The 25,552-nt window shown below is 44.0% G+C and overlaps 1 protein-coding gene across 1 annotated transcript in view; it reads left to right on the top strand.

Moving 5' to 3' along the window:
• LOC148524696 (solute carrier family 12 member 3-like) overlaps positions 1-23,225 on the top strand; it is an 80,230-nt gene extending 57,005 nt beyond the window's left edge. The window contains exons 10-15 of the mRNA XM_088471935.1: positions 1,192-1,298; positions 16,686-16,768; positions 18,962-19,038; positions 21,876-21,933; positions 22,751-22,897; positions 23,110-23,225. Of these exons, the coding sequence (XP_088328061.1) occupies positions 1,192-1,298; positions 16,686-16,768; positions 18,962-19,038; positions 21,876-21,933; positions 22,751-22,897; positions 23,110-23,225 (588 nt within the window). The remainder of the gene's footprint in view (positions 1-1,191; positions 1,299-16,685; positions 16,769-18,961; positions 19,039-21,875; positions 21,934-22,750; positions 22,898-23,109) is intronic.
• The last annotated feature ends 2,327 nt before the right edge of the window (positions 23,226-25,552 follow it).

The following is a 25,552-nucleotide window of genomic DNA, read 5'->3' as shown; positions in this document are numbered from 1 at the left end:
ATGATGCATGTTTTGCATTTAATGTTATTGCCCATTGAAATCTAGAGGCCAAAACCCCCGAAGATGCGTCGGCTTTGAAAAGCAGTGCTCTGTAAATGTACCCTAATGTGTAATTGTTACTATCAAACAATATCTTCTAAGTTAAAATCCTATTAGAAAGATAGACATTATCTTGTTCATTTGTTCCAAAAAATATTTTGTATAGCTTTTTAGTTCTATACCTTTTTATTAGACACTTTCACTTTATAAATAGTATGCAAATGAGAGGGAGGAGTCAAATTCAGGTAATATTGATGATAGTGTCAGCCCAGGGGAAGCTGATATAGGGCACATGCACAATAACTTATTTCTATATGTTTTTCTGAGCATTTCAGTCATATTACTGTTAGTATAAGTCCTACTTATATTATGATCTATTTTACTTTTCTGCATGTGTTGCTATATAACATGAAATTATAATTGCTCACCATTCCAGAGCTGTTGGAACAGTTATTTGTTCAGAAAATTATCTCATCCTCCCAGGTGTACACTGCCACAGCCAGGGCTGCCATCGGAAGTAGTGGGGCCCAGTACAAATAAACATGCAGGGTCCACTTAACCTCTGTGTCCCCAACCTCACCAATGTCACAAAACAAACATGGGATACAGATTATACACACTGACACAGACAGATCTGCATAGAGCGGAGACTGAGAATTGCATCCAGGGATATGGCTCCATCAGCACAGAACCTGCCTGTGGTAGATCTCCAGGCTTCTTCATTCTGCTGAGGTACAGTTTCTAAATAATGTCTTTAGCACATCAGCGTACCTTTATTACTGGCGATAGCCATTTTTCTGGAGACCAGAAATGCACTGAGACCTATGTTAACAACTCAGCCACTATGGCTTCCGGATAGAAGACAAACTGATGGTGCAATTGATCGGCAAGTGGTGAATGAAATGTAGGATAGGATCATCAGCATCGTGCCCCCTTTACAGCTTGGGCTACTTGCAAATGTACCTACGCAGGTACCACCCTTATAAAGGCCCTGTCTTCCTCAGTGACAAGTCTCTTATTTCATAGTTTCTGTAAGTTCATCTAACTGATTTAATACATTTCATGAAGGTTTAGTGCTTCCACATATGTAATTATTTAGTCTCTTCCATAGATCATATCTTTACACAATTTCTATTCTTTTACCTTATGTAGTCTGCTGGCCTAGGTAAGATGAAGCCAAATGTCCTGTTTTTGGGATATAAGAAGAACTGGCAGACTTCTCACCCAAGGAACGTTGAAAGCTACATGGCAATGCTGCAGTACGTATACGATGCTTGAATGTGTATGAAATTGATTTAAAGTAATAGGAGTGTGTTCCTTACACTCACTCATTGGTTCAGCAACAAAATGGCAATGGTTATATGACCTACATATGACAAAGGTTATATGACCTACATCTGTCTGTGTCTTACCTCTATCTTAAGTCACATTTTTCATTCCACTGCAAAATAATCTTAGGACCTATTATTGGTTGGAGGTAGAGATCCATCTTCTGTGTTTTTTTAGTCAATTAATAGGCAAAGACTTGTCCACCATGCTAGATACATGTACTGTATGCCATTCTTACTAGCTCAACATTCATATTCCCATCACATGTTCACAGCTAAATCGAGTCCATAACTCCAAATATTTTTTTTATCATTACATTTGTATTGAATATATGCAAAAATAAATTATAGGGGTACAGAAAAAATTATAGTGGACAACAAGGGGGAAAACAAAAACATAAAGGGGGATAGGAGAGACAGGTCATCCACAGGCATCAAACAAACAATAAACCAGAAATGACTAAGTATATTGATCAGGCGTCTGAATATACCACCAGAGGTTCATTTCATTTCAATTGAATTGAAAAGGTGGGGGGGGGGAGAAGCATGTGCAGGGGGGGAGCACACTTTCCCTCTGTGACATATATGTGCCATGGAAGCCACCTCATAATAAGAGAAGAAGGGTGTGTAGAGTAAGGAATCTCTCTAGTCTCAATTTCAAAATGGAGGTAGGCATATACTAAAATGTGACCAAGGACATAACGTATAGATTTAGGAATGATGGGCGGATACCAATGTAGAAGGGCTAAGGAGGGGTCTGGGGTGAGGCCTAACACATCATGTATAAGGGTAAGCACTTCCATCCAAAAAGGGCGTAATACAGGACATTTCCAAAAAACATGGAAAATAGAACCGTCAGAATGGCAGAGACACCAGCAAAATTTTGGAAGTCGCAGGCCATATCCTATGGAGTTTCGAGGGAGTCAAGTTCAATCTATTTAAGAGCTTGACCTGCATTTCAGTATGATAGGTGCATTTAGAGAGGGAGAAGGAAGAAAGCTGAATAGATTCCCAGTGTTTAAGGGTCAAATATTTTATTTTTAATGATTACTCTACCCATGCATATTTGGTGAACGATCAGGCATAGAAGTATTGTTGGAATTATAGGAGGTGAAGTGGGCCCAGTGTGAAGGTACAACCATTTGTCCGGCCCCCGTAACAATAACATTGCCATTAAGATATTCTGGTGATGTGATTATAAAGTATTATGTGTAAATATTCTCAGCACCACAAATGTGATAAACACACTGTAATGCCACCAGTTCACATTATGCCACACAGAAACCAAGTTCACATATAGTATGCCACAGTGCCCCCACAGTATATAAATGTGCTATTAATGCTGATGACAAACCAATAATATACAATGTTACATTATTATTTTATTTTATTTGCAAGGCACCACAAATGGTCCGTAGCACACTGTACATAGGGGTGAACAGAGAACATATTACACAATGCACAGACAATAAGGAATAATACATCATTCCACAACACAAAATTCTACAGTGATTTACTACAAGAAAATGACAGGGTATAAATTGAGAGGATTGTAAATCCAGCTATTGACAAGACATTGAGCATCAGTTATAAGTAGCACCCAGATGAGGTAGGCCAGTACTCACTATTGTCGGCTTGAGAACCAGTGCTACAGGGGTCCAGTGATAGGAAGAAAAACACAAGGGTAGAGGGTCCCGCTGGTGACAGCTTACATCCTAGAGTGAAGGGGCAAATACAAATAGGGTGGCAAGAAGGGAGGAGTAAATATGTTTGCAGAGATGAGTTAGGAGGGCTGATAGACTTGAAAGAAGAGGTGAGTTTTGAGGATACGTTTGAAGCCTTGGTGACTAGTGTGTAATCTAATAAGACATGGGAATGTGTTTCACAGGTCAGCAGTAAAATCCTAGAGGTGGGATAGCAAAGAGGTTATCAATGTTGTCTTTGGCAGACTGGAGGTGGACGGGAGGAAGTGTAGGTAGAAATGAGCAGTGCTGGATTATAGGCGGGGCAGTTGCCCAGCGGTCTCCACACATTGGGGGTCCCCACACTGCTGTAAACTTTCTGGGCCACTCTGGAACCTTTTTGGACGGCTCCCGGCAGTAGTGACAGCACACTTAGGCAATGATGGACCATGGCTGACGTTGGAAGCCCGCCCCTATGCTAATATAATGCCGTGATTCACGACTGAGTGGGTAGCGGCAGAGCCTAGTGTTGTGAAGTGCCCTCCCCCATCAGAAGAAGCCTGCCCTGATGCTGCAATAGGTAGTGTGTGTGCTGCTCCCCCTCCTTCCCTTTCTCTCTTTCCCTCTCTCTCCCCAGCCCTCTCTTTCTCTCTGTCCCTCCTCCCTCCATCTCTCCCCCTCTTTGTCTCCTTCACCCTTTCTGTCTGTCTGTCTCCTTCCTTGTCCCTTCTTCCCTCTCTATCTCCCTCTGTCTGTCTGTCTCTCTATCTCCCTTTCCCTTTTTCCCCCCACCCTCTCTACCTCCCCCTCTCTCCCTCCCCCCTCTCCCTCTATCTCCCTCATGACTTTTCTGCCTCCCTGTCTCCCTCCCTCTCTGTTTCTCTTTCTCTCTCTCTCCCTCCCTCTCTCCCTCTGGTATGCAGTTGGGAAGCCGGTGGACCTAATCCCGACAGCCGGCTTCCCGACTGCTTTATCCCGGCGAGGGTTAAATGACAGGCATCTAAATCTAAACGCCTGTAATTTTACCGATGCAGGTAGACCGGCAAACGGCATCCCGATGGAAGGGATGCCAGGCGCCGGGCGCGGAAAGCTGTGGGGGGGAGGGTTAGGTTTAGGGCTCCCGGGGGGGACTTAGGGTTAGGCACTGCCCCGGGAGGTTAGGGTTAGGCTTAGGCTAGGGGGAGGAAAGGTTAGGCACCCCCTGGGGGTGACTTAGGTTTAGGCGGCGGGGAAGGGGGGGTTAGGTTAGGCACTTAGAGGGGGGAAGGTTAGGGTTAGGTACCCCTAAGGAGGGTTAGGGTATGGAATTAGGTTAGTGAATACTTACCTTAGGGACGATGGGTATTTTCATCCATGTCGGGCAGCCGCTGTTGGGATTCCAACCCGGTGGTAAATCATACCGATTCCCTCCCTCTTTCTCTCTCTTCCCCTCCATCCTTCTCTCTGTCCCTTCCATCTCTCTCCCTCTCTGCCTCTTTATCCCTCTCTTCCTCTATCTTGCTCCCCATCCCTCTCTGTCTCACTCTCTCTCCCTTTCTCCCTCTCAGTCTCCCTCCTTGATCCTCCTTCTCCCTCCTTCTCCCTTTCTCTCTAACCCCTCACTCAAAATCCTGTGTTTGCCCCTGGCAGTGTACTAGATCATGTTCACTATGCTACCAGGAGTTGGTTACCAGCAGTGCCGTGGACATGATGTAGTATGCTGCGACCTTGCTGGTCAGTGAAGAGAGCGGAGACAAGGTAACGGGCATAGTAGTCACTGCGTGGGGCTGTGGCTATTTTATTGATAGGGCCCCCACAACCTTATTTCCCCTGGGACCACCAGTAGCCTTAATCCTGCCCTGGAAATGACATTGGAGATGTATAGGAGAGAGTAGTGGCAGAGGCCTTTGTAGGTCAGAGTAATGAGTTTAATCTGTAGGAGACAGTGTAGTGATTGGCAGAGAGGGCCAGCTGAGGTAGAGAGCAGAGAGAAGAAAATAAGGCAGGTAGAGGCACATCGGAGGGATTGAAAAGGGGTGAGATGGGACATGGATAGACCAGATAAAAGCAGAGGGCCTGATTCAGAGCCGGACACTCTGACAGAGTGCTCGCTCTGAATCAGGGCGTCCTTCTTAACTTTTAGAGCGGCCTCCTGGCCGCTCATATAGCTGTGGGTGGCCGGCCCCAGATGGTAGGCGTTCCCATGGGAACGCCTCCGTCTGGGCAGCCACGCCCCACGGCCCGCCCACCAAAGGGGGCATGCTGTCACTCACCATCAACAGCATGCCCCCTTTGGTATGAGACCTGGAGCGACGGCTGGGCAGCCACGCCCCCGGCCTGCCCACCAAAGGAGGCGTGCTGTCACTCACCATCGACAGCATGCCTCCTTTGGTATGAGACCTGGAGCGACGGCTTGCCCTTCACTATCCGGGTCTCGCGCATGCGCACGACAGGGCCGGCTCCGTCGTGCACATGCGCACTGGGCCAACATTGACTCGCTTGCGAGCGCTCAGCGCTCGCGAGTTGGTCTGAATCAGGCCCAGAGTTCAGTAAATGAGGTGAGAGATAATGAGGGACTGAATGAAAACTTTTGCTTCCATGGTGAGAAAGGAGAAAGGCCAGATGCTGGAGATGTTGCATAGGCAGGATCAACAGGAATCAGAGAGGGACTCAATATGGGGAGTGAAGGAGAGGGATGGGTCAATGATGACTCCTAAGATTCAGTCTTGAGGCTGGGTACACACCTGGAACACTTGTCCACCAACCCAGGGATTCACAGACTGAGAGGCCAATTGGTAAGCCGATAAACACCAATCTGTCGCTCAATATGCCTGCGCTGACATCACAACTGGATGGGCATTTAAATTTACCCGCCTAGCTGAAATGTCAGTATCGGCGGGTCACTGCATCAAGTGTATGAGCAGTCAGCGGGTCACCCGTACACACAGCCAGGTGCACCGATATATCCGCAAGATATATCAACATCTGTTGTGTTGCAGGACCGATGTCTATGAACAACACTATGTGATGTGTCGTTAATTGGCTGATTGAACGACATATTGCATAGTGTGTACCCTGCATGACAGACAAAAGAGATTCTTTTAGGGATGGCCATCGAATGGTGCACCATTGTCTGTGCCATCTGTGATTTACATCAATGGTGGGAAACCTTTGATGGGAAACTATATAGGGTTTACACCATCAATGAACATCCCAGCTTATGAGACTTGGTGGGGGCAGGTCAGTCAGGATGCGGAGAAGGTGGCTAAGCGATGCATCAGGGAAGAATTAAGCTCTGTAACCCCTGCACCTTGAAAAAATGAAATTGCTGCATTCTTTGCCATTGGTGTCGGGGAACCATTGGATCTCCGCTATTGATGGCAAAGACATCGACAATTGGTGACAAGCCATTGATGGTCGATGGTCTTCCCTAGAGTGTTTTGCCTTCAACTAATAGCCTGGAGTGGAGGTGGGGGAACGGTGATTTCCGTATTAGACATACTGAGCTTCAGATAGCCAATTGGAAACCTAGGCAGATGGGCGGGGAGATGGTAAAGGAGGAGAGGAGAGCGTGCAGGTGATATTAAAGGCCAATAGAGCTGATGTAATCACTAGGAGAATGGGCTTTAGAGGGAGAAGAAAATCTTCTTTTGTACGTCTTTGTACGCAGATCCTTGGATTTGCAAAGATGCTGCTGGGCGTCAGGATAAAAATATCCTGGCAGCTGCGACATTTGCATATTTCAGCGCAGCAGCTGCCTACGGGATCGCCGCTGCGGTGTCATTAGTCTACATCTCTGAATTAGGCCCTAAGGACGCTCGCAAGCGGGTTGATGCTGCCCCACTGCGCATGCGCACGAAGGAGGGAGCTTGGCAACGAGACCCTACCACAAGGGTCTTGTCGCAAGCACGATGGTCGCGATGGTCTTGACCATCGCGACCATCTTCCTTGCCGCTCACTATAGCTGTGGGTGGTCACCCACAGCTAAACGAGCGGCCAGGAGGCCGTTCCGAAAAACAAGAAGGACGGCCATGATTCAGAGCGAACGCTCTGTCAGAGCGTCCGGCTCTGAATCAGGGCCTCTGGTCAAATGAGCAGAACAACACACATAGCAATCCATTGAGTCCTTTGTTAAAACTCTAAAGCTTTGTCCCTAAAATAAGTTCGTTGATTACACTGGTATAATAAGGCGTCCATAACTTTATTGCAATTAAAGACAATATAACAACTTACAACTAACTTATACTAAAATAAAGGCACAGACTGCTTTGGTTAAATGGTCATAACTTGCTTTTATTGAAGGTATGACCCTGAGCTTTTAATTTACTTTTGGGAGGCAAAGAAGGATGTACAAACACTCAGCTCCAGCCATATGTTACTTAAGCCAATATTAGGGAGCGACTGATACTCCCCTCCCTGTGGCCATTGTAAGCTTAGCTGTGAAGACTCACAACCCCCTATAATACTGAGTATGAGCGTGTCCGCAGAGACGGACACCCAAAGTTCTCCTGCTGAGGTAGTCCATACTATGACCCTTCAAAGGATATGTGCTCCACAGCGTTTTCTTACATCTTACTTGGACGCTAATTTGTAGCACCTTCTCGCCACCGCCAGGTTCAAAGAACTGCAGCCTGCCGCCCAAAGCAAAACACTAGATGCATCCAAAAAGAAAAACAGCACCCAAAAACACACCTACCTTCACTCTGACTAATCAGGGTGAAAATCTTGAGCCTGTTCCAGCCGCAAACTTGGGTGCCGCACCATCAAACCACCAGACCCGAAGACAAAACGAGAAACAGCCTTATTTATCTTCCTGCGGGCCTTATCCAAGGCCAAAAGGTCTCTAGAAACCCTCCATACATGGTGAAGGACAATTTCCGACCACACCAAGCACACCTCAGGCTACCACGACTGCAGGGCAGCCAAGTCAGCCCTCATACGCAAGATCAGATTAATACCCTCAACTGCCCAATATCATTGCCTCCAAGGTGAATCGCCAACCATGACAGGCGCCCACAGCTCTTCTTATGATGAATCAGAAGGTCCAAAAGAGCCGACCAATGCATACCTCGGACCCCAAACCACCGATCCTGACAACCACCTAATAACAGGGACGCCCTTCTTACCAACCCATGCTTCTCAGTCCAATAAATAAATGAATGGCCCACAAACCACACTTGCTCAGAAGACACGGACAAAGCTGTAAAAGAACAAATAGAACTAAAACGTTGCAGTAATCAGAACATATATAAGAAAAAGGATAGAGTGGTAACCAAGAAGGAGAATGTTAGTAGCAATTCCCAAGCAAAGGAGAAAATCTAAAAGACCTCCCGTGCGCCATGAATAATAAGCCAATTGAATTGAGGCCCTTTTGGAGAAAAAATAAAAAAAATCCCTTCACACCCTCAATTTTTGAATGCTAGCCATTCAAAAACTGGCAGGTAAACAAAGTTTCTGGGTAGGAAAAACGCAACTTAAACTTATCACATCTAACATATGACTAAAGGCGGCTGACTTCCATCTACCAATAGATTAAATGGCAGATGGAGGCAACCCACTGGCCGCTGAGCAAGGAGCGTGAGTACCATACTGTGCAACATCCAGACCCAACTGACCCAAACAGTGCTTAAGCACAGCAGCTAACTGGAACTAGTCAAGGGGGTCCGCATGCAATAACCATTACGGGCCGACTGATGGGCACAGACCCGCTTATAAACCAGCCAAGCACAAAAGGCAATCTCCGTATTAGGATGAGGCTTGATGGTAACCCAATGCCTAACTGAACAGCTTTAGAAGTGGGGGAATTTTGCACAGGACAGCCCCAGCCTGAAGTACCACATGCTTAATAGACCGGAGTCAGCAGACCCCCCACCAGATGCCACAAGCTTGCTAATCCAAAACGCGCCAAAGAAACCCAGCAGTTAACAAAACAGATTCAAAGTCAGAAGAAGCAATCAATGAAACCACCCCTACCAGACGCAGCAGTGCCACATCAACTGGGCAGTGAAAATCGCCTACAATGGAGCTGTCTATAGTCCAACCCTTAAGGGGCTCAGACAGCACAAAACAACTCTGTGGGGGTGGTGACCGCCATGAAGGCGAGAGAAAAAGCAATACCCGCTAGGGCGGAAGCGATGGCCGCCTTAGATCGGCCCCTCTGATAATGGCCCCACACAAACTCAACCAAGTGCTGATCCAACGACTCACCCGCAGAAAGAAACTTAACCTGATAAGTCTCCCAGTTGCGTCATGCTGCCTTGTAAACCCCGCAAAGTAGGCTGAGCACGGGAACCCCAGGCCAGACCAACTAGTTCAACTCGACAATCTGCCAGACAGAAGACCGACAAGTCACCCCAATCAGATTGGCCTTAGGGGCCAACATCCAAAGCCTATTAAATTGAAAATGGGATAGGGAATCCACTATCCCATTCTCAATATCTGGCACGTGTCGCACCCTAAAATAATAATCGCCTGCAAAACCAAGGACCTCAACAGACGCAGCGCCATAGGAGAAGAGGAACGCTGATTATTAATAGTGTGCGCTACTCCCAGGCTGTCACACCAAAAATGAATTCCTGTCAGACAACAGCCACAAATCAGCAGCCACTATTTATTGGAAAAAGTTCCAATAACAGCAGGTTGGTCTGAAAGCCACATGATATCCATGACACAGGCCATGGAGCAGCGCACCAGTCCCCTTGAAAGAACGCTCTGAATTCAGTTGAACCAGCAGCATCGGTGAACAACTGCAACTTGGCATTGTCAACCGGCTGCAAGGGCCAATCAACTCCAAATTAAAATCAACCAAAATTGAAGCCCATTCACGTAAAATAAACCAAAAATTTCCCTGAATAAGTGAGCACTGAAATGCGGGTTGGAGACCCCCGCAACAGCACGCTCTATCTTACAGAAAAAAACAGCCCCATCGGAATAGTCCAGCAAGCAATATTAAATGCAACCTAGGACTGACTGCCCTGACGCAATTTAAACCGCCAGGAAGCCAAACAACACTGACTCTGCCCTAGCAAACCGCTGCACTTTATCAGCCGTCAACCGGCAGCACCCATCAACTGTATCCACTTCAATTCCAAGGTAAGACAAGAGGAAGTCAGGCCTTCCGTTTTGTCCAAGGCAACCGGCAATCTGAGTCCCGGAAAAGCGACCTGCGCAGAAAATAAATCCTCCCCACAAACTGCGCCATCTGATGGCCCGACGAACAAAAAGTCATCCCAATAATGTGCAATTCCCACATGGCCCATACCAGCCTGGATACACCAATGTAAGAAAGAGTTAAACTGTTCAAAATACTCACACGAGATAGCGCAGCCCAAGGGGAGGCACCTGTCCACAAAAATTGTCCATCTAACTGAAAATCCATAAAACGTGGTAACTCAGGGTGCAAAGGCAGCAGGTGAAAAGTGGATTCAACAACCAATTTTGCCCTAAAAAACCCCATGACCAAACCCGTTGTCATAGCCTATCGAATAACTGATACTGAATCAGGCAAAGCAAGTGGGGGATTGCATCGTTCATAGAGCTCCCAGGAGGACACGACAAATGCTGGATAAATGAAATTGGCCCTGGACCTTCTCAGGAACAACACCGAGATGGAAAATGCAGAGGTCCTGAAAAGGGAGAAAAGGGCCAGACATATGGCCCAAAGCCACTAAGCAAACACTTTCTGTCATACCACATGGGAGAGCTCTCTGTACGAACACAAATTCAGGGGGGTGGTGACCACATGTAATGCGCCAGGCGACCCTGATGATGAGCTACTACCACTAGGCCCCTAAGAGTCAGTATCACATAACAAAGTACCTGCTACAGTGCTTCCACTGGAGACCACAACACCGGCCGACATCATCGTGGGAACACTAGGCGAAACACTACGTTGAGACGCAAATAAGGGTACATCATGGGACACCTCAGATGAGGGACCTGAAACTGGAGCTGGGGAAAGGGCAGGAACAGGAGGAGAAGGAGCAGCTGGAGAAGGGGGTGGCCAAAAACACTCCATGGAGGAGAACGCAATGGTGGGTGCGGAATCGCCCTACCTGTGCCATGAACTGCTGCGGCCAAGACAGGGTGGGAGGTGAAAACCAGGGAAAAATTGCACAGGGTAAGGAGAGAAAGGGTAAGTTTGAGGCAAAGAAGGTTGCCAATAAGGGAACTGAGCCCCGGGCAAGAAAAGGAAAATGGGATGAGCACCTTGGCCAAGAAAAAGGGGGGGGGGGGAAAGAAGGGGGTAAACAGGAGAAAAACCTTGGGAGGGCGAGACTGTGAGGGCAAAAGAAGAGGGCGGGCAGAGAAAGACTATGGGATAAAAGGGAAAGCGGAGAGAGATTAAACAGGTTTGCGATGGAGAATGGCAGGCACTGAAGGAGCCTGGGGAGAGAGAGGGGAAACTGGACCCCAACCAGGCACAAAAGGAGGGGTGTAAAATTCAATCCCCCAGTAGCAAGGCCCTGCTGCATAGACAGGTAAAAGGCTGAAAACACAGGGAAGGGGGTGGGGCTAGGAGAAAAGATGGCCGTGGTGGCTTAGGCAACCCTGGGGGGGGCACGACAGGGGGTATGGAGTCAGGAACCCCGCAGCCTAGTACAAAACAATGGGGGGGCACCCGGCAGATGAGGCAGGAGGGCCACTGGTGGGTGCAGGCACCGCCGGCGAAGCGCCGCTAGAGGGACCCATGGCCACCATCGGTAGGGAGCAAATAGAAAGTAGCTGGTGAATGCACAGGGGATGAGCGGTGTCCCCACAGGAGACAGGGACTGCTTGCCTGGCAGGGACTGAGGAAAGGATGTACACGCGGTGGGGGGCATGGCCGGGCTCCAGGCCAGAGTGAAAGCTCCGGACTGGAACAAAAAAGGCAGGGAGGCAGAGGCGGGCAGCCCCCGGGAGCTGCGAGGGGGTTACATGGATCAATACGGACGGGGAGCATAGCGCTTAGGGCAAGGCATGAGGGGGGAGTGAAATATAAAATGAGGCAAGGAGAAAGAAAGATAGAAAGAATAAAAAGAGAAAGTGAAAGAAAAGTAACAGTGAACAAACAGACAAGGAGAAAATAAACAGAAAATAAACAGTCACTGTCCAGGATGGTACCGAGGGACAAACACTGTTCAGAAAGAAAGTTGCCACTCCCAATATCTCACACATGGTCAGAACCAACCAACCAGTTAAAAACCCCAAACTACTCTACATTGCAACAGTTGACCAGATTCTAACCAATTACAAAAAACGAAGGACTCATATATCCTTAAGCCTATTCAGCTTTCATCTCATCTTAAGCCAGGTGTAAATGTTAAGGGTCACATCTTATAGAAATGTGTCCCTAAACAGCTGACTAAGGGCATGATTCAGACTTGGGAATAGAGTGAGATATCTCTCTCAACTTTGAACCTGAACAAACCATATTGCAAGGGAATACGAGACTGAAGGATTTAGATTACTAAATGATGCTACATCATATAAAAAATTAGACACGGACCCCTCGGTGATACCTATTTTCTATTTTCTTCCCAAGATACATAAGAGTTTGGATAATCCTCCTGGGAGACCAATAGTGGCCGGCATTAACTCCCTGACAGCACATATTTCTGAATATGTAGAAATATTTTTAAAAAAGTATGTACATAAATTGAAATCCTATACAAAGGATACCACAGCAATACTACAAATTTTAGAGAATTTTGCATGGAAGGAGGATTATCACTGGGTCACTACTGATGTACAATCATTATATACATCAATTGATCACATTAAAGGTATAGAATCATGTAGGGAATTCTTATTGGAAGATCCAGATTTGAGTGAATTGCATAAAAAAATGTTATTTGCATTTTAATCGATTTTATATTGAAACAATTATTTTACATTTTTAAACGATTTTTACCTTCATATATGTGGGACGGCAATGGGAACCACTTTTGCACCCAGTTTTGCCAATCTGCATATGGGAAGCTGGGAGAATATGTTTATTTATGGGGAGAATATTTTTAGGACCCATATCATCCTATATCAACGTTATATTGATGATATTTTAATTGTATGGAAGGGTCCTAAGTCGACATTTGAAAACTTTATGAAGTATATTGATGAGAATATGTATAACTTTGATGATCACCAGGTGGAATATCTGGATTTAGTTCTAACCAGCACTAATAATGTTATTCAAACTAAAAGTTTCATCAAGACTGTTGACACCAATTCTTATGTTCATTTCAAAAGTGGTCATGCATCCAAATGGAAAACGAATATACCTTTTTCTCAATTTTGTAGAGTTAATCGGAATTGTAGTGAACAAGAGAAATGTGATGAGCAAGTACAACTCTATTCTGGCAGATTCAAAGAAAGGGGATACCCTAATGATCTGTTGAGTGAGTCTATCCCTAGAACAAAGAATATTAATAGATCAGACTTGTTAAAATATAAAGAAAAAATTGAAAATAAAGGAAATTAGGTTCTTTTCATTACTACCTACAATAGAGATGAAAAATGGATACGTAAAACCCTGACCAAACACAGACATTTTAAAAATGGATGGCATATTAAATACCGTCCTACCTGATAGACCCAAAGTTGTTTTTAAAAAAGGCCAAAAATTTGAAAACTATACTTGCTCCAAGCCAGTTAAAGGTCATAACAAATAGAAATGTGAACCCTTGGGAGAACCAGAGAAAAGGTTTTTTCAAGTGTGGACATTGTATTATCTGCAAATACACCCATCCTAACAACAAGTGTTTTACGAATTTTGATGACTCAAAAAAATTTCCGATTTATGAGTTTATAAATTGCTTAACAACGTGGGTGATTTACATGTTGGAATGTAAATTTACATGTTGAAGTATGTTGGCAAAACAAAACGACCATTGAAAATGCGGATTCAGGAATATGTACGGAGTATAAAAAATAAATTAGATAATCAAAATGTCCCCAGGCACTTTAAACTATTCCATAATTCTGAATTAAATGGTTTTAAATTTAAGGCCATAGAGCATGTCACCACTGGGGAACGAGGAGGTAATTTAGATAATAAATTATCTAGACGTGAGATGTATTGGATATATTCATTGAATACTATGGTCCCCAATGGTCTTAATGACAATTATGAAATTGCTCCATTTTTAGACTTAAATACTGGCTTTAATTTTTAATTTTTATATTATTATTACTGCTATATATTCTTTTAGGCTTTTTTATGGTTTGTTTTAGGTTCTAAATTACATATAATTATTGACCTTTTAATAACATGGTGTTTTAATATACAGTTTTAATATATAGCTTTTACATGTTTTATTATATTATTCTCCATTGCTGCTATTATATTAAATTTTACGTCTGGTCCTATTTTTTATAATTATATAGTTATTATATATATATATATATATATATATATACATATATTCATATGTATATTTTCCTATATTTTCATTATTAATCTCCTGAATTACTTACCGTTGTTATTTATGGGAAGTTTTATGATCCTTAATAGTTTTTTAATATATTGGTTTATGTATTATTATTGAATTATGCCCCTTAATATTTACTAAAATGCCTCTGGTATTGGATATTATAGGTTGCACCCTTCTTATCATGTATGTGTTTGTGCGGACTATGGCAAAATGGCGATTGCCAAACGCTAGAGGGATTGCTAGAGGTTGATCTACAACAAAATGGCCACCGTCATTCACGAGCGGAGTCCGCCGGAGTTACACGCGGCAGTTGGAGCTGAGGGCACTGTGACCTAGTCAGCTTATCCAGCATGCCGGTGAGCTCTGAGCGGGCGAAACGCTCATGATAGGGAACATTTATTAATACTACTATGAGTCCTAAAATGGACTTTTAGAGAAACCACTTCCAGGTGTGTGGAACGCATTTCCAGCCCATTTCTGGGTTATTGGAACACATTTCCGGTTATAGAATGGTGGTACTCACGGCCATTAATTAAGGGATGTTTTAGGGTATATAAGGAGCATGGTTATGATTGTTTGTTATCCTCCTGATGAAGTCCTGTATATGAATTTTGGACGAAACGCGTTGAGGTTATCTATGCTTGGTGATATCTTCTGCCCAGGGATCCTGCTAAGCGACTACTGACATTATAGATAAGCTAATAGAATGATTTTATTATGTATGGGCATTTTTACTTTACCTTATGTGTGCATTAATATTTTATTGTGTTATTGGATTACACTATGGTCCTTTCTCTGTTTATACTATTTATTGCATGTCATTACGGATGGTACTTTTATGAAATTGAGCAACCCTGCTCTGAATAAGAAAGTGAAGTGCTGACTACACCGGTGTGTTTTATGCTGATTCATTTGTGGTTAAATTCCACCGCTGAAGGTACACCTCCATCACATAGGTGATTTTTACTGGTGAAGGGTACCTAAGTCCATATGAGATTGCACTAGGAGGCGCTCCCTTTCCATTTTGTGTTTTTTAGATTTCAACTGTTGGAACTACAGTATCTGGGAGAAGGAGCTGCCACTCTGAAGAGCTGGAGTGCTTTGATTTATTTTAAGGACTTTATAAGACTTTTTAAAGGACTAGCGCCATATACCACTATTTGTCTCTCTCTCTATATGTATATATATATATATATATATCTACGGAACCCCCCTGTGGCATTTATCTCAAGAATAATCGCCAGGAATGATGCCATGTAAATGTATATATAAATGTGTGTATCATGGTTTCTAGGCAGTGTCCTGTATTTGACCTGTAGGAATACAAAGCTTGGAGGAGATTTGTCTTCCTGGAACCAGGCATCTAGATAACCATCTCTTATCTCTACAGGCCATAAAGTTTGGGGAAAGATACATCCTTAATGCAGATGGTCAGACCTGGTCAAGCCAGGTCATGGGATATAAAATCCTTTAGGATGGAGATGACAGGAATGTAGGGTATGTTACCTGCTTATTGGTTTCTAAAGACCCCTCCACACTGTTTCAAGACCCCCTACTTCCTATAGACAATATGGAAGGGTGTGACTGATTTCTTAATGCCCAGTGTCCAGCAAAGAAAGCGTTAAAAACCCAAAGGTGGGGGCTAGTGCAGCTGTGAGAGTATAACTATGCATCTCCCTCAGTGATAAGTGTTCTTGTGCCCAAGGAGAGTCCTGACGACTGACCGGAATCCAATGCTCCTGTGTCTCCTTCACGACGGAGTCTAGATGTAAAGACTCTGGGTTTTTTTTCATTTTTAATTCCTTTTATTTTCTGAAACCTATTTGTGATATATTTGTATTGTCCATATTTGTACTATCTTTTTCTGTAATCAATAACCTTGGAAATATTTTTCGGATTAAACATTCTTAATCCAGTGTATTCTACGTGTTCTTGTCGAATTCACGAGCCTGTGAGGTCAAAGCTACGTACCTATATGTAAGTGAGTGTGCATATTGAGATTTAAGGGGAGAACCTAACGACTCCCGTTAACTTCGTTGGTGGTGGCAGAAACGTGTTAGAGTAACCGCACGTGCTGAGGTAACCATAAGTCACTGGTGGCGATTCTCAGATTGAGGTATCTGAAGAATTGGCCGGCTGGTCGTGACACCCCCCACCTATTAATTATGTTTTCACCTGTACTATAGTCACCCAGACTTGAAAATTGCTTCTAATCAAGTAAACAAAATACTGTTTTCTTTGTACAGTGATGTATTTGACTTTAACTATGGCCTGTGTGTGCTTAGGATGAAAGATGGTCTCAATGTATCCCGTGTCATGCAGGCTCATAGTAAGTACACTTTGACATCTGTTGACATTGAGAAGTGCACTGTGTACACCAGTGTTTGGTGATGCTTCTGCAGACTAAAAGTGCACCTAGGTGTGTAGGGACTCAGGGCCTGATTCAGAGCCGCTCGTAAGCGGCCGCTCGTTCGCTCCGAGCGATGTTCGCACAACTGCGCATGCGTATTGGTCGTAATGCGCATGCGCCAACCAGTCATTGCGGTCGGAAATCGAGCACTCGCAAAATAGCGAGTGCCTGCTAATTTGAGTGACAGGATGAGGCGTTTGTGGGTGGTAACAGGGGAAGGTGCTTGAAAACGGGGAGTGGAGATCCGAACGCAGGCGTGCCAAATGGTCAAAACGGGCGTTTTAAGGGTGTGCATAATTTACAAAGCAGCGTCATCGACCACGTCACTTGGTTGTTTCTTAGCCTGAACTGTTCGCATGATTGCGGTAAGAAAATCCAACCACAAGCACTGCGAGCAATTCAGACGCCTTTCGATGTACTCGATTAATCAAATAAATAGCGGAGATGACGTAGGATGCGAGCGGCCAGGGGGCGTCTTTACAAAATAGCAAGCGCGTATTTCGTTCGCTCAGACATAGAGGCGTCAACAGACCGCAAAGAGCGAGCGCTCAATTTAAATAGCCGGCCCCTTTTTCTGAACGAGCGAGCGCAAATAGCGTCCGGCTCTGAATCAGGCCCTCAGGGAGGCAGGGAAATCGGAAGAGGTGCACTGTGTAAATGTGTAAACAGCACATCAACATCTAAACTCCCACCACTATAGATCTTTTACTGTTACAATGTTATCTGGGTTATACTCATCTATAGCTTAAATGCAGTGCCATACACCCACCACTGGGGACTGGCCACTGTAGCTGTCCTTGTGGAGTTGTGCCTCCCCTGTGCAACATCTTTCCTGTGATAAGGTCTAGGGCAAACTCAGTCTTCAAGGCACCCCAACAGTTCAGGATTTAGAGATATCCATGATGGAGCACAGGTGGTTAAATCAAATTGACTGAGGTACTAATTAAGTCACCTGTGGTCAAGCATGGATATCCTTAAAATCTTGACAGTTGGGGAGCCCTGAGGATCGATTTTTGGAACCTTTGGTCCAGGGTCTTTGCTCTCTTCTGTGAATGCGCCATCTTTTGGAATATTTCACCAGAAAGATGGTGTCACGAAACCGTGCCCAGCTTACGCTCAGATACGCCAACCTGATGTAGCTGGGTGGTTGTAATGTGGGTTTTACCTAAGCTGCCACCATGAAGAGTATTAAAATAGCGCTCTTACGTTCGCCAGACACTTAAATCTCACTGACACTAACATTTATACACAAATATAGCATGGGCCTCTCCAGGCACTTGAATTCATTAGAGAACAGAGATAACGCTGATAAAGTTTTAGAATTTATTGAGAAATATCTCCAGGGTTAAATTACAAGGGAAATATGTGAATAAATAAGACATACAGTAATAAATGCACAGATTGATTCAGATAAAAGATGTCGAAGCTGAATAACTGGCTGAGACAAGATCAGTTTAAAATTGAAGCGTGCAGCGGTCATTTTGTGACCAGCGTCATTTCAAGTTACAACTCAGCAGCTAAGAACAGATGGCAATGTTTTTGTTAATCTACCAAGGGCAACTGGAGGAACAAGCTTTCTGATTAAGAGTAAATAGAATAGACAATGGGTATTTTTACATACAAATTGGGAATCCCTGGATGCAGATAAAGTATAGTTGTGGCAATTGTAATATAATCCAAGCATTGATCTACACAATTGGATTTGTCTGAATCCTAGACAGGATGGCTCCAACTTCACAGCTTGATTCACAGTTCACACAAGAGTCTGGGAGAACAAAAGAGGTTTTTTCCTTTGAACACAGGACAGGTGGGGGCCTGCTGACAGAGGGCATGGAACTACAATGCTCAGCAATCCACACTGCTGAATGTTCACTTCGTGTATGAGAAATTATGCACTCAAATCTCACCCATTAATAACTAGCGTCCTTATATCAAACCCCGAATACCCACACATTACATATTCACACATAAGGTTCAATAAGCTCTAAAGTGTATGATTTAAGTTGGTTCAGTTAGTTAAATGCTGAAAAATAAAGATATTTGATAACTAAGGTATTATACATGCTAAACAAGTCATGTTTGGAGTTGTACTGATGCATATCCTTTTTACAGTATTCCGGTGTTATCGGTGGGGAGATCGCATCATACATTCCCGAGTTATGGATCGCAGAGCCTACAAGCAACAAAATGTATATTTTAGAAGAAACTGTTAGGATGCTGCAGGAGGCGTGAAGAGGAAGACCCCCAGCTGTTAGAGGCAGGGAGAGTCTGTTTGAACCAGCCTGTTAAATGTGCTGTAAAAGATGCTTCACCCCTGGGAACCAATGATATCAGCAACAGACTTCCCTATTCTTCTGTTTATTCTGGGGGGGTATAAATATGAGTGCACGAACGCTGGTTCTGGGTCTTCGTGCTGAATGGGGTCTCTTGCTGATGCCTATCTCTGGGTCCGGAAGCGCCTGCATATGTATACTGTACTTGGGGTCTGTATAATTTCCTTTTGCGCCTAAATTGTGTCTCTCTCTCTCTCTGTGTGCCTCTCTCTCTGTGTGCCTCTCTCTGTCTATCTCTATGTGTGTCTCTCTCTCTCTGTGTGTCTCTCTCTGTCTCTCTCTCTCTCTCTCTCTCTGTGTTTCTCTCTCTCTGTCTGTGTCTCTCTCTCTGTCTGTGTATCTCTCTGTGTGTGTCTCTCTCTCTCTCTGTGTGTCTCTCTATCTGTGTCTCTCTGTGTGTCTCTCTTTCTCTGTGTCTCTCTGTCTCTCACTCTGTGTCTCTCATTGTATAATCATGCATATGTATATCAACTGTATCTTGTGACTTTATGATTTATTTGTGCTTATTGTACACAGATCATAGCGTGTAACTGACTGTACTTTTACTTGAATAATACTTTGTGCTTCGGAACCACATGTTCTGAGTCTGGAGTCTCTATTTATTGTATGACTGCGTACGCAAATTAGCGTCATCCTTAGAGGTTTATAGGAAGGGTTTTAGAAGGTACAGGCAGGGGTATATAGAGGTTCATTTCCATATGGTCAAAGAAAATAATGAAGTATCAGAATCCTAAAGTATCTTACGATGAGATATTAGGGGATCTGTGTGGAGGGAGACCACCACAGACCGACATGGGGAGCACTCCTTAGCTCTCAGCTACTCTCTGGAAGAGTGAACAACTAGCAGTGTGGGCTGCTGAGCCTTATAGTTCCATGACCTGCTCTCCCCCAGTAGCCTCCACCCTTTTCAGGCTAAAAAATACTGTCCTTTGTTCTCCCAGGGTCTCTGTAGATGCAAATTAGCACAACTACAAGACCTGACACTAATATACCTCCCTGGACCTTTAAGGTATTTTATGATAGGAAGATTGCTAGCATAAAGTGTTACAAATGACTCTTCTAGTAGCCAGTGTGACTGTGTACTGGACTTGCATCATGGCCCCCTAGTGTGTGAACAAACATTACATTAAGGAAGCTTTGGCTTCAAAGGCCAGGTGTCACTTGACCCTTTAGTCCTGATTAGCTTATGCAATCCAGCTTTGCCATACTGTATCCATTCCTGGAACATAGAATTATAATAACACACACTTTATCCAGAGCACACAAAAATACATAAAGTCATGACATGGGGCTTTGATGATTCGCCGTAACTCATGGCGATGGTCACAGATGGCGTCACTGAGACCAGGTATGGGGGAGGGGGGTGGAGCTGCACATGGGCCTCCAGCTCTTAAAATGCCCCTGCTTAAATGTATAATGAATAAAAGGACATGTCTCTGTTACATGTGGTACTTTTGTGTGTTTACAACTCTTTTACTGTGCGCTTCTAAATGACCTGCGCCAACGTAGGTCTACAGAAAAGTGTACAATGCATGAAACAAATTTAGGACAAGCCTCAAACATCTCCTCAAAGCTAGTGCAAAATTCATGTATTTTATAGCGTGAAAGCTAGAAACAAACCTGGGTCTGACCTGGGTATAAGGGGTGAAACGCTAATTGAAATATCTAGTAGCTGGTTCCCTCCAAAGTTTCCCTAAGGAGAGCTGGCATTCGCTGCCCCAGGGCCATAACTAGGGGTGTGCAAGCAGTGCAATTGCGCAGGGCCCTGGGGACAGCATCGTCGTTGCCCCACGGCACCTGCATTATACTTGTCTATTATCCCAGAAGGTGCAGGAGACTCACGATTTCTTTTCGCAGTACTGGAACAGTGACCGGATCTCCCTCCCACATCCTAGTGAAGTGGGTGAAGAGAATACTTGGAAACGCCTTTCCGTAGAGAGAGGGCAGGGCAGAGCTAAGATAATGCAAAACACATCATTTTAGTTCTGGCCCCTTCCCAGTGATCTGTGATTAACATCATTTTGGCATGACGGGGCCTTATGTGAGAGTATGACCCCACCCCCTGAAGTGGTTGGCTGCATCTCCTCTCCCAGCTTCTCCCAGAGAGAAGACTTTCAAAATAGGCAAGTATGACCTGCGTGTGGCTTGCAGGGTGTCTGGAAGAGGACGGCACCCTGCAGCCTGTGCAGATGCCCCTCAGCCATTTTTGTACTTAATGCAGTGGTTCCAAAACTGTATACCGTGGCACCCTGGGGTGCCTCAGAACACTTGCAGGGGTGCCTCAGGTTAGTGGTCCAGCACCAAATCAAATTATTACTGGTCAATGTAATGTAAATATGTGGACAAACAGATGCGCAAAGACTTGTGCACTACCACATAACTGACCCTAAGGATGGCAGGTAAGCACAATTTACTTAATAATTTTTATCTGAATCTCTCAATAACAAACTTTTGGCTTAAAGGTGCCGTGAAAACAATGCTGATACTCTAGGGTGCCGTGATTCAAAAAAGTTTGGGAACCACTGACTTAATGAATGAAACCCTGTGTGTCTTTTATGAGAACATAATGTTGGAAATCCGAGTGTAAATGGGGCTTTATCTATGGGAACTATATGTTCAGAAGCTTTTTGTCATCCATACCCAAATATATATAATCCTCTCTATATAGTTAACCCTGTGTTTCAAAAACGGAGGGACCAACACTGAAAGAAGGGGATGAGAATGGAGCGGACTGTCTACCACAAGGAACATGTAAGTTTGAGATTAGTAAGTACACCAGTCATGGGTATCACGGATACTACAATTCCTTCTCTGTTACTCCATCATCATCTGCACATGTAGCTCTGCAGCAGTAGAGGGGGGCAGATAATTGCAGCCTGAGTGCAGTATTACTGGGTTCTATTGCTGGCACTGTCAAGCTTCTAGTTACCTCACAGTACCTCAAAACACTTATTTAAAAGGAATCGCTATGAAATACCGCCGGCTGGCGGTTTGATTCCCGGCAGCGGCAGGCCAACAGATGCAGAGTTCCCGGTAGCGGAAGCCCGACAGCACTGGAAATCCCGATCGTCCCTAAGGTAAGTATAAACTAACCTAACCCCCTAACCCTAACCCTCCTTAGGGGTGCCTAACCCTAACCTCCCAAGTGCCTAACCCTAATCCCCCCTCTAAGTGCCTAAACCTAACCCCCCCTTCCCCACTGCCTAAACCTAAGTCCCCTGGGGGGGTGCCTAACCCTAAGTCTAGATATAGACGCCTGTCATTTAACCCACGCTGGGATAAAGCAGTCGGGAAGCCGGCTATCGGTATTAAGGCAGCCGGTATTAAAGCAGCCGATTGCATCCCATTTAAAAAACTAACATAAGAAAATATCCACCTTAGAGTTTTTCTTATATAACAATGAGCTCTATTGCTGCCATCTTGTTCCACAAAGCTGTGTTCTCCTCTGCCAAAGCCGCCTTTTTTTGTCATACAGAGCTGACACATTCACACCCATGCAGTAACCTCAGAAATACACCCAAGCAGATGACATTTAGCTCATTATAAATAACCTCCCATATGTCTACAGGTCACATTATAATTGAAAAAAAGGTGTACAATTGCTTGATTACAGTGGACCCAGAGGCTGTCACCGCTGAACAACAGGCCAGCACCATTTTCCAGATTAACCAAGGAAACAAGAAGATTGATATTTACTGGCTGTTTGATGATGGAGGTGAGTGTGACTCACTTAGTGTTTGCTCAGATCATGCTATAATGTTTGTTCTGTCCAGAAACTGAACACTTCACAGAATCCAAGAACCAGTTATGTGGTTTCCACATTATCCTCCATCCTACTGGTGACCGTTACATGTCCTATAGCGTCAATATTTTAAGAAAGGGACAGTTATTGGGGTCATGTGGTTACACAAAGTCTCTTTCTTGCAGGACTTACTCTACTGATCCCTTACCTTCTGAGCCACAAAAAGAGATGGGAGAAATCTAAGATTCGAGTATTTGTTGGCAGACAAATCAACCGGATGGATGAAGAGCGCAAAGCGTAAGACCCTGCAATTTATTGTAGTGTGCAAACCACACAACTCGGCTGTCACACAGTAATCTGGTCTGAGTGACACCATGTTAGGTTGTGTTTTTCAAGGAGTTGGGGATCTTATTTTTGTTACATCAAAATCCTATCATGCATAGCAGCAAAACTGATTTGGTGGTTTAGTTTAGGGCAACACAAAAGGGTTGACAGTTCTATACATAATCAAATATACGTCAGGAATCAGAGAAATAAACAATGAAAAAAACTGAAGCTGGGGTTTGAACCAGTCATGGGGTGAATGTTTTTTTCATTAGATACACACAGATCTTTTCATATATGTCAGTATCCTATTGATAATACATCTATCATTTCATGTCAGAGGTTAAAAAAAATCCTACTTGGTTTAAGATATACATTGGTTATTTGCTTCTAACCCTTAACAACCTTGCCAAGCTTACTTAAATTAAACTAATAAATAACGACACAGACAACAAGAAGGTACCAACTGTCATTTTTCAAACACCGCCTGTGACATGGCAGTTAGGAGCTGATTGACTGGTACTTTATCTCCGTTCACTTTATCTCCATCTAAGGCATTGCTAGGTACACACGTTGTCTACTGTGTACCCAGCTTAAAGGTTGCCACCAATTTTTCTATATTTAAGATAAATATAACATTGAGGTTTTGGCAACAAGCATTACGTAGTTCATACTGGTTTACTTTATTCTAAAAGGTTAGCGGTGTTGGCGCAGAGGTTTCCTGAATCGATCTCTGGTGGGCGGAAGATCCATTCATTACCCCTGAGGCCTTTACAGATTCAGGTGGAGGCACTGCCAATATTTAGACACAGATACAGAAAAAAGACTGTTGTTGCATGGGCATCACTTGTACACAACCTCACCAAAAAGGCATGTAACCAAAGGGGTGTTTCACTTATGAACCATATTCCGTGTTGAGTGTACAGCGCTCTCATGTAGCTGAACAATGCTGGAATGCTCTAAGATTTTGTCTCAAGTTTATTGCAGAGTGAGTCATTGAAAACACTGAGGCTATAAACCATCACAATGAATAAAGGGTGCGGCTAATCAAACAGAAAAGTCAAACCTTGGCTTATGCTACAATTGGCTGACATAAGAAACAATCAATTCTGACAAAGGGTAAAGGCTTCTCTCTTATCTGCTGCTGTGCCCCCCCTTACATGCACCTAGGTGATACTTAAAATTTGCAGATATTACCCAAAATGTGTGTGTCCCATATTGACAAATAGGTCCCTTTATGAGAAAATTGTTTTAAAGTGGAATTAAACCTAAATGTTGTATATTTTACACAATTATCAACTTTTTAAAAATAATTTCCAGTTGCATGGAAGGACATCATGCTGTATACTGTAGGTGGACACTGGAAAACTATAACCCCTGTATAATGTTTGCTGAGTTTAGTTAATACGTATTTGTTTTGCATTTTTAATACTCTGAAGCGTTAAATATGGAAGGACTTTTCCACCTTCAGATGACTCGAGCTTACTGGCTTGTATATGCCCTCCGGCATCCTTTGCCAAATACCTTGCTTATTCATGCTAGTCTGTGTGCTAGGTCGGGTACGCCATCCTGGCGCTAATAATGCCAGAGGTCAAAATCACATATTTGTTGCTAATTGTGTCCAATCATTCGATCACAAATACATATGTTTTATTTTGCAATTTAGGTAAGTGCTTCCTTCATACTTGATACTATTATCTGTCTATTTGTTAAATAGTTAGCACGGAAGCAGTTAAATCATTTCCAGGTGCGCTACTGTTATTTTTTAATAATGAGGTCAAAATCACAGCAGCATAATCCCGATGGTGGAAATCCTGACGCATGTAGGTAAGTATTCTAACTTTTCCCCTAACCCTCCCCTCTCGCAGCCTAACCCTCTCCTCCCACAGCCTAACCATAATCGCTCCCTCCTTTTCCGCAGCCTAACCTAAGCCCCCTCCCCCCTAGTGCCTAACCCTAATACTCACCGTCAGGATCGCAGCCGTTGGAATTCCGACTTCGGGATTCCGAGCACAGACATTGTGTGCCAACTACATCCTTGTGTGCTTTTCACGTTTATATCATCAAGCAGAGTTAAGTAATCAGAAAGTGGACCTTCTCTTTAGTTTTAGAAAGCATATATGGATTGTACCGAGTAGTTATTTTTTGCTGAAATAAAAATAATTTAAGGGATAAGCCTAGAAAACTTTGACTCTACTTGGACTATAGGGACAGATGGCAACTGTATATATTATGAAACATGGGGGCCTATGTATCAAAGCTTGATGTGAGATACAATTCACTAGCGCACGCAGGGGGGGTTTC

Source organism: Taudactylus pleione, unplaced genomic scaffold (assembly GCF_031769625.1).
Source record: "Taudactylus pleione unplaced genomic scaffold, aTauple2 ptg000117l, whole genome shotgun sequence".
Lineage (NCBI taxonomy): Eukaryota > Metazoa > Chordata > Amphibia > Anura > Myobatrachidae > Taudactylus > Taudactylus pleione.
This window is presented reverse-complemented; position numbering and strand designations above follow the sequence as displayed.